The 10174-nt window shown below is 35.7% G+C and overlaps 1 protein-coding gene across 2 annotated transcripts in view; it reads right to left on the reverse strand.

Moving 5' to 3' along the window:
- The window catches only part of SYNJ1 (synaptojanin 1), a 59714-nt gene that overhangs the window by 29812 nt on the left and 19728 nt on the right, over positions 1 to 10174 (reverse strand). For both annotated transcript variants that reach the window (XM_010085286.1, XM_010085285.1), the window contains exons 9-12: positions 8266 to 8347; positions 5349 to 5501; positions 2100 to 2256; positions 348 to 371 (exon numbers count right to left, since the gene is read on the reverse strand). In XM_010085286.1, coding sequence (XP_010083588.1) covers positions 348 to 371; positions 2100 to 2256; positions 5349 to 5501; positions 8266 to 8347 — 416 coding nt within the window. The remainder of the gene's footprint in view (positions 1 to 347; positions 372 to 2099; positions 2257 to 5348; positions 5502 to 8265; positions 8348 to 10174) is intronic.

A 10174-nucleotide genomic window follows, 5' to 3' on the forward strand; every position in this document is an offset into this window, starting at 1 on the left:
CTAAACAAAACATTTAGGCAAAACAAAAACACAGAAGCTCCCAAACCAGATAAAAGAGAAAATTCCTCTAGAGTTAGAATAAAGCATTTGCAAAAATAAAATGCAAATAATTGGTTGCCCCTTTTCATAACTCACACCCAAGCACAAGTGCAACATTTTTCACCCCTTATATTTTCGCGTTGCATGTATTAAAGGGCTTTTCTTGGAGTAAAGAATTTTGGGGAAAGATCCAAACACTACTAGGAAAATGTTAGCCCACAACCAAATATTATGTGAACAGGCATAAGAAAAAAAGACAGAGAAAAATAGCTGCTCAGATATTTACAGCTTAATTTACTATACTATACCTGATTGTAACGATTGCTCTGAAACTACGGATGCAGTAAGAAGGAAACAAGAAAAAATAAGTCAAATAAGTAATTGTTTTTTAAAATTTTCCAGCAATATGTGAGAGAACATGCTGTAATATACAATTTATTACACATAACTATTTGCATAAGTTAAAGCACATCTTTCATGCTGCAAAAATCTAAAAAGTTCCACAACAGTATTAAGAAATTCTCTTTTCTTGCTTTATTAGTAATGGAGTTACGTATGATGAAGTATCTGTCTAGTTAATTCACCACCTAGCAGACAATGCAAAGACATTATGTTCGGTGAAGAGGGATTAACGTTCCTCAGCTGACAGGAGCTGCAAATACTGAAAGGACAGCTTGCATTCACAGAGCAGGTGAAAAGAAATGAAGAGGACTTTGAACTAATTTTGAGGTGAGGCTGATTTAGCAGGTTTCATATACAGGAAAAGTTACAATAACATGAAACCTTGTGGAAATGAGAGGAAAACAGTCTTTCCTGTTCCTCATAGGAAATACATAAATACCAACAAAATGAAGACTACAAGTGGGCAAGATTTTTTTTATTCTTGTGCCACAGATTTGTACTAAAGCTTTGACACATTTTTCACTTTCTAGATGGAGAAGTGTCCAGGAGAAAGTGAGGGGAGGGGCAGGGGGAGAAAAGGAAAAATTAAGAATGATATTAATCCCTTAAAATGGTAAGAACCCACCATTTAGGACACTCCTACCTGTGATCTTGGAAAGAAGGCTCAAATTTAAGTTCCTTCTTTGCCCAATAATTAGCTCCTCTATTTTTTTATATCTCAGGAGAGTACTCTGAACACAGCCCTACACCTGGTACACTTACTATTTCCCTGCCCATCAGACCTGCAGAAGGATCGGACATGACTGTAGTCCTGGGGACCACGTAGGCTGCACCTCTGTTTAGGGGTGCAGGATGCTGTGGTTCAGCTCAAATGAACAACCTTCCCGTAACTAAACCACCCAAATCCCACATGGCTACTCTGCCTAAGCGGAGCTTCTTACTGAAACTGCCCTGATTTTGATGTAGACCTTCACCTACAGCCAGACAAGCTTTTGTGGTGCATACGTTCCTGGGAAAGACTTCTCAGAAAAAAACACTTTGTGGTGGAAAAAAATTAATCAGGGATTTTCTGATAGCTCCTGTTATCTTAAATTTTCCTCCATTACCAAAACCCCTTATGTTCCTCAGTTCCTTAGAAACCAAAATGAAAACAAATACCAACATCCTTAAGCTTGAGAAAATAATAAATGCTTTCTATCTAGTTTAACATCATGGTAAGAATTTCTTCACTGACATGACAATCCAACTGAGGAAGACATTTAACAAACAATAAAAAAACCCCAAATATTTTAATAAATCAGGATTTTTTAATCGCCAAATTCAGTATGTAATTGTCATGATTAACACTTGCTACAAATGGATTTGAAGAACTGAATGGAACATATCTAACATGCATCTACAGTAAAGTTTTGACAAATATGCTTCACAAATATTTACCTACTACCCCTCCAGACATCAACAAAATAAACAGTAAAGAAATTACTACAGCCTGTTAGTTTGGTAATATTAGTAAAGCAGAAGTAACTTTCATCTTTTAATAAGCCAACAGAACATAAAATAGCATTTATACTTTCCAATATTGCTTTGAAAACAGACTCCATACAGCTTTCTTACACCAAATAGTTATCAGACAGATTAAAATCCTGAAAGACACATACCGCGTAAACTGCTGGTGGTTAAGAGAGCCCGTGCTTTATCTGCTAAATCACTATTTAGGGTATTTCCCAATAACAAAACATCAATGGCCTCCTGCTTGGAGCTATCAAAAAAGTTATTTTGAATCGTTCTGGTCACAGAACGAGCACCATCCTTCAGCTTTCCAGCCTGTTAGGGAGGAATACGTATAAAATATTTTACGTTGGACACTGCTCACAATAACACTGGCAATATTCAGTAACATACTTGTAAACCGTACCAATGATTTAAAAATCTAAGGCAATTTCTTTCTTTAAGTGTTAAACAAAGTCTCCTGAGCCTACTGTACTATGTGTGCTTCCCCCTCCCAACCCCAAATACTAAACACCACAGTAATACCTTCAAGGCATATCTAGCAACCAGATTGTTTCAGTTTAAATTATTTAAATTTAAAAAAAAATACTGCAGGGAGAGGAATAATTTTTTTTTTCCCCACTAAACGCTTTGTCTTCAAAAATTAAATTGATATAGTGCCATGTTTAGACCACGATAGTGGATTTTGGGCTTTTCCCCAAATAGTGAGAGATGAGCAAGCACTTGAGTCCAAATGTCATGATACATGAATATGTATGTATATGCACATCTGAGCATATTAGTTCAGCATTCACATTCTGAAATACCCACGTTAAAAAAAGATATAACTTCAACTTACTAAGACCTCTTAACTTTTTAAAATAACATGCAAGTCTCATGCGGTATCCCAGAAGGAACATATACACTCATCTATAGCTACATACATATGAAGACACTGTTGTTGCCCACACTGCACACAAGTGGCACGATTGAACAGCGCTCCAAAAGAACAGTGTCCAACTACCTGAACTAAACAAGAATCTCAAAGAGATGTACTGCTACTACAGATATTCCCTGTGGGTCAGACACCGAGAGGATAATGCAATCACAAGGCATGCAGTCTCATACTTGATTCAAAAACCAGCAGTGTTAATCTGTATGCACAGCACTGACAATGACAGGCAAAGACATTTTCTTGATTACATGGTTTATTGTGTCTTGTGCATGGAAGTGTATTTTGCCTGTGAGGTATATGTAAACACATGCTATTGCATGTATATGAAATATAGATCGCAACCCATCAGGGATGCTACATGGTATTATATTATTATAAAAAAATACTCCAAGTTCACAGCTTGCATTGCTCACGAAGGTCTCTTAAATGCATAAGAAAAAAAAAAAAAAGACAAAAGCTTAAGAAAACTACAAACCCATAATTTATTTCTACGAATTGTACTAGACAACATGAAATAAACTACTCTTTTGTCAAGGATAAGTAGCAGTAAGATGGCATCATGGTTTTTGGAAGGCAATGTGGACGAAGTGTTGGGGAGCATACTATTGCAACAGGATTTTAATAGGATGCTGCTCCATTTCTGTCAGACAATGCATAACTTAGGACATGATCCAAAAAACACACTCACCATTCACATACCAGGCAATTAATTGAAAGGAACCCAGAGAAAGCAAAAGAAAGAGTAGGTAAGGAGTTAGATGTAATGAGTATTATAATACTTTGAAAAGGACTGTTTTTTAGCATAGAAATGTATATTAACACATTTTTTTCTCCTATCCTAAATTTCCATATTTTTACTTCTAAATACTCTTGGACTTTGAAGAATCAAACTGACGAGCAAGAAATGTAAGAATTTCAACCAAACTTTTCATTTGAGAAATAAGAATACAACTAACAACTTAAGAACTACATTTTAAAATATATTATCAGAGTACTCAAGAAGACATTGAGTGGTGACCTCGTCAGGTTTCACTGAAACAATGGCAAGTATTGCATGGCTTTGCAAGTATTAAAGATCCTCTTGAAATAGATGGACCTCTGTTCGGGACACTGTGTTTGATTTACGAGATGTGGTACTAACAGTTGTACCAGGGCAGGGATCCTGTGTTATTACAAAGACAGCAGAGTAAATATACTCTGTGCTTTAAACATTGAAAATGGAAGTGTAAATACAGTAAACACATTTTACAAAATAAAAAATTTAAGTAGCCAAATGAATGTCGGAAAACTATTAATTTAGGAAAAGAAACAAGTAAGGTTGAATGAGAAAGTCAGGAGAAGGGGAGACACCCCATAAAATACTTACTGTAGTTTTCCTTACACTCTGGGTGACATTTTGTAAGAAAATAAAACTAAACATCTTTAACCAAATTCTGCTCTATACTAAAATACAAGCAATTCCCAAATGAAAAAGTCTTGTATGCACCAATTAAGGGTAGGATAAGCAACAAGTCTATTTTACTTATTTTCTTTTTATGTAGCTTACTGTGATGCCTTGTACATGTGCAGAGAAGGACCCTGATATGGTTTGAATGAATAAGTGATGGAAAAACGAAACAGTCAACTATGAGCACACAGTATATAATATGGAATGAGAAGCAGCACATTCTTGAATAAAAAGAACGGTATGAAAAGCAATTCTTAAAGGAACTAAGGGCAAAATTTGCTATGGTTCAATATTTATTTGTTTTGACAGGTATCACCTGATAAAAGAGAGAATTATGAAAACAAAAAAGCAACATTGTTAGAAGAAAAAATAAAAGACAGCATCAGAAAATCTGAACAATTCAGGCACTGACAAAGACAAAATAGGTTGAAGAAAAGCCGCATTACACCATCACATAGTATGAAATTATTATCACAACATTAGAAAGAAAGCAAGGTAGAAACAGAATTCAGGGGTTTTTTCCAGTAATTGCAAAACCAAAAAGAAATAGCTGGAGGAACATGCAAACAAAAAACACCCAGCTGCAACCTGTTTAATTTCAACACAGTTAATAAAAACACTAAAAGCATGAACAGCAATGTCCAGTGAAACACATTTTAAAAGGAGGCAGAGGTACAGAGAGAAAAATGAAAATATTCAAAGAAACTAAAGCTGATTTGAATATACATTTTTCTAAACTACGATCTAAAGAAATAAAAGTTTTGAGCCTCATCCTTTCCTACAGGATCGTGTTATCTGGGAGGCATGGGCATGGCTGAGAAAGGATGTACTGAAACAAGATCTAGTTACCAACATAACTAACCTTTTTATTATAATTTTTTTTGGTTGGTTGGGTTTTTTAGGATTACAACAAAAGCACATTTAAAAAAATAAAATCTCATAGTTGTTAAATTAATAACTGAATTTTTAAAAATGCATACTGAATACTGCTGAAGTTCTTAAAAAAATGTACTTTACCTTAGCTTTTCCTTCAAGGGCTCCAGTTCCAGCATAAATTTTACTGACAGAATCTCCATTCACAGACCACATGGATCGGAAAACTTCCTGAAAGCGAGTAACCAACTGAGGCTTCTCAGCTAATCCTAATACCTCCAGTTGTTTTGTTAGCATCTGCAACAGTTGACAACAACATTCGCAAAAGAAAAATCTTTAAATGTATTTATTAAAAGGAATACCATATTTTTTCAGCATCTATGCACAAAAAAAAAATCTTTGGTTTATATGTATCATTCTGAACAAACTGATACCATGTCATATTTGAAAGGCTGCATCATACACGTAACTTCAGCACCAGCATTTCATTTTCTTTATAAGATAGGTAGTAATATAGGAAAACAACTATGTAGTTGATTTGTAAATATTTTCATCTAAAAATTCACTAGTTATAAGGTAAGTTATTTTTGGTTTTCAAGTCCTTCTGCTTTAATAATTTAGAATTAGAGCAATTAACAGTTTTCCCCAAAAAAGTGTAACACCAAACACACTGACCTCTATTATCAAATGCAGCAGCAACAGAGTTCTGTGATCAGTGAAACAGCAATGGCTCCTATCATTCACTCTGTTTTCATGAGTAACACACTGCAATCTTTACCCTCACAATCAATATACCTGAATTAATTTTCCATGATGCATAATCTACATTAAATGCATTTAAATTGTATACATATAATAAATATAAATGTATTATTTTACCTCTAAGCACACTACTTAAATGTAGCATTATGCTCATGGATGTAGAATGGCACATTTTACCTTGTCTGAAATCCTGGGTTACGGAATCATGACTATTTAAAAAAAAAACAAGTAAGTTTCTACTGTTTGTAGCTACCAACATAATACTGAAAAAAATATCAAAATTTAGAACTAAACAAAAAAGCTATTTTCAAGAGCTTAAAAAAAAAAAATCTTTAAAACCTTGAGGTGTCCACGGCAAGAAGGAGGAGTCTAAACTTAGGAACATAAAATGACATAAAGGCAAAATTCTGAAGGTTGGGCAGGAATTAAAAAAAGTTACAAAAGGAAACTTGCAGACAAAATTAAGTAGAAATAAACAAGAAAAGAAGCTGCAGAAATTGGGTGCTTCATCTTGTAATTTTAGATGGTCACCCAGAGCCCAGTACTTGTTATATGAAGTATCCATCATGTTAAAAAAGCAAGACTTTCAATATCTCATTTAAATAGAGTTTTTAAATTAAGTAAGCAGCTCAAGAGTATTTATCATGTTAATTCTTCTTAATTAGTTTTATACTTTTAGCTCTCATATTTTAGCTTAAATCATAACTTAGCTCTCACCAAGGAAAACTTTGGCGCACCTGGTCTAAAAAATAATGATATTTAATCCAGTTCTTAAAAGGATAAGAAAGGAAAAAACAGAGATGCAAAGCTAAGTTTGCCCTACAAGTACCATACACATTCAGAGTGTATAAAGATTTGTTCTTATGACTATAAAACTACGGTATTATAACTGAAATACAAAAGGCAATGTTTGTCATGGCTCATTTAAGGTAACTTAACTGCTTACTTCAAGCTTGCATTTCTATCTACAGTGAATTGTTATTAAAGGCCAGCAAACAGATTTAGGATCACAAAAGACTTGAAGGTAGAAATTTGTCTCTCCCGTGGCAAAATCAATCCAGGATGGACAGATATACAAACTACATCATACAACACAATGCTGTGAGATTTTCAAAGCACGCCACTACTCTTTTCAACATCTAGTGAACTAAAGAAAAGAATAAGAATGATTTTTCTTAATTTTGGTAATTAAAAGGTGTGACCCCCTATGGTACATGTAGAGCTGAAATAATGGAGAAAAAAAGGCAGTAGATCTCTCAAACTGTGTTGTATCTGCTACAGTATGTACTGATGTGGAATGTTAAGTGAAAAGTTCTGAGTATTTACATGAGGGTAAACAGTTCAGTATTCTGTTTGACTAAAACACCAATAAACTGTCAACAGTGTTCACTTGGTAAATGCAGCAGCAAAGCACTACATATTCCAAAATCAGAAATGTTTGTTCTACAGACAATGGATTTTGCAGTTTTCACAGAAAATCCTCCTATAGATGTAAAACAAGAGCATTTTAAATAAAACTCAAAGCAAAAGAATAATCCTTTAAATCAGTTTGATCTTACAGCACCCATAATTTTTCATTTTTAAACATGCTAAGAATTTTATCTTTAGGAGTCAAACTTAGCTTATTAAGATGAGTGGAGCTGTCAAAAGTTTTTCTGAGCTACTTTTAGACCAATCAGTACTATTTTACTTCATCAGTTCCTATTAGGTGCATGTGTTCAAGCTCTACTGTATAAGCCTACCTTTGTTTCAATAGCAAGACAATATGCCGAAGCACAACCCTGCAGAAGGACTGAATCCCACGGTTGATTTCCAACTACTCAATCTGAGTGTGGCCAAAGCCTCAACAATGATACAGTCCCATGAAGAATTCACAGCACAGTGTTGTGAAAATATGAACATGCGGCGCTGGCAAGTGCTAAGAACAGTAATCTTATATGTTGAAGAACTTCATCTAACAGAGTAACTGTGAATGCAAGTGTTTTTGTGAAAGACTACAACACTACTGCCTCTTCTAGAAGTGCAAGCCTGAACCTTTAACAGACATAAGAAACTGACACCTAGAAAAGAATGAAGATTTTTCATAATGCTGCATGACTACCGTTTAATTACAACTACTACTCCTGTAACTCCTAAGATCTTGTTGCCCCAGAACAAGAAAAGTATCACACTATACATCAAACTGCCGTCTATGAAACATTTTAATTCATCTTTCATAGAGAAGGTAACGCTACTTTTGCAGTCTAATTGCTACAGAAGCATCAGGAGCGGTTGTGTATCTGGACACTGGTTTTCCTACCTCTAAGCCAAAGAAAGCCTGCACGCTGTTTGTTCTATCCAGACAGTCCAAGCAGTTTGTTCTGACAGTACCGCTTTGAGATCTGTGCCAAGGACAACGAGAGACAGAGAGAGAAAACAACTGAAATAACTCATTTAACACACATATCATCAACAAAGACAGGGACACCAAGATCTGAACCAGAATAGTAAATCAGGGTATTGTCAGTGCAATGTTACTATCACCACAAAGATGTTTATAAATGCATCAGCAGTAGAGGGTTAGCTCCAATAACAGCAGTGAATTTTGCAGCACTGCTCACTATACAAAACTAATTTATTTTCTGCAAAAACCATAATTCTTTCTTCTTCAGTTTTTCTCAATTCTCCTTGCTTGCTTGGTTAAAGTGTTATGCAGGATTAAGTTTTCTTTTCAAACAAGCCAACTAACACACTTCTCAAGAATCTCAGATGGAAACAATAACTCAGTTAAAACAAAAATGAAAAAATATATTAGGACAGTTCTTGGATTGATTTAGCTAAACTAAATGTAACAATAATTTGTGATAAAAATAAAGCCAATTTCAATTCCTCATTACTCTCTCTTTCTTCCCTAAACAAAAATGAAAAATTAGCTTCTCACCCTTACCTCGACAGATGCTCGAGGCCCTCAGGCACTCTGAACTGCTCCTCTTTCTTTAAGAGAAGCCCATTAACTCATGCTAGAAAGCTCTCAGAACAATCATATTGGGCAACATCCATGTTCTTCTTGCCTTGCTAGGAGTACAAAATTCTGATGGCTCTCCCAACAATACACACTTACTCCTTATTTTCACCATTCCCACTACACACTTTGTCCAGTTAAGTCAGTAAGATTCATCACATTTACTTGGAGATCAAACCATAAATTGTAGAAAGTTTTGAAGAACTTTATCCAAGATTTTTTTTTTCATTACTATCTATTTGATTTGAAATACAAAGCAACTTGCTATCTGTGTTAAAAAAAAACCTGACATTCTCCAAAATGGATGGTCTATGAACTTCACAGAATCACAGAACGTTAGAGATTGGAAGGGACCTCGAAAGATCATCTAGTCCAATCCCCCTGCCGGAGCAGGAACACTTAGATCAGATCACACAGGAACGCATCCAGGCGGGCTTTGAATGTCTCCAGAGAAGGAGACTCCACAACCTCCCTGGGCAGCCTGTTCCAGTGCTCTGTCACCCTCACCGTGAAGAAGTTTTTTCTCATATTCAAGTGGAACCTCCTATGTTCCAGCTTGAACCCATTGCCCCTTGTCCTATCACTAGATGTCACAGAGAAGAGCCTGGCTCCATCCTCCTGACACTCACCCTTTACATATTTATAAACATTGATTAGGTCACCCCTCAGTCTCCTCTTTTCCAGGCTAAAGAGACCCAGCTCCCTCAGCCTTTCCTCATAAGGGAGATGGTCCATTCCCTTCATCATCTTCATGGCTCTTATTAAAATCACCACTGTATCTTTTATTAATGCAATTCTTCAAATTATCAGAAGCCACAGCCTATTCTGCTTCCGTTCTCCTGTCAGTCTTTTTGATGGGTGACAATATTTGAATCTCCATCAAGATCAAATTGTGTTCTCCCAACACAAGGTATCACACCACTTTTAAACTTTTTTGGAGAATGGTCAGTGATGTTTTGAGGTAGAGATGGAACCTAAGCACCCTCTCAGTACATCTAATCTTACTCAGGCCTACTAAAACCTGCCCCTGGGGGATTTAATCCCCCAGAGTGGCACTGGAGCACTTTACTCTCCCACTGCGATGAAACACCACTGCACGTAGCACAATCTCCTTAATCAACCTCTTTCTCATGGAGAACCTCACTCAGCAGTTTTCTCTGGTATTAGTCAAAAGGACGAAGGGTGTGGAAGGGAGAAAAGCAGGAAT

Source organism: Pterocles gutturalis, unplaced genomic scaffold (genome assembly GCF_000699245.1).
Source record: "Pterocles gutturalis isolate BGI_N339 unplaced genomic scaffold, ASM69924v1 scaffold43280, whole genome shotgun sequence".
Taxonomy (NCBI): Eukaryota; Metazoa; Chordata; class Aves; order Pterocliformes; family Pteroclidae; genus Pterocles; species Pterocles gutturalis.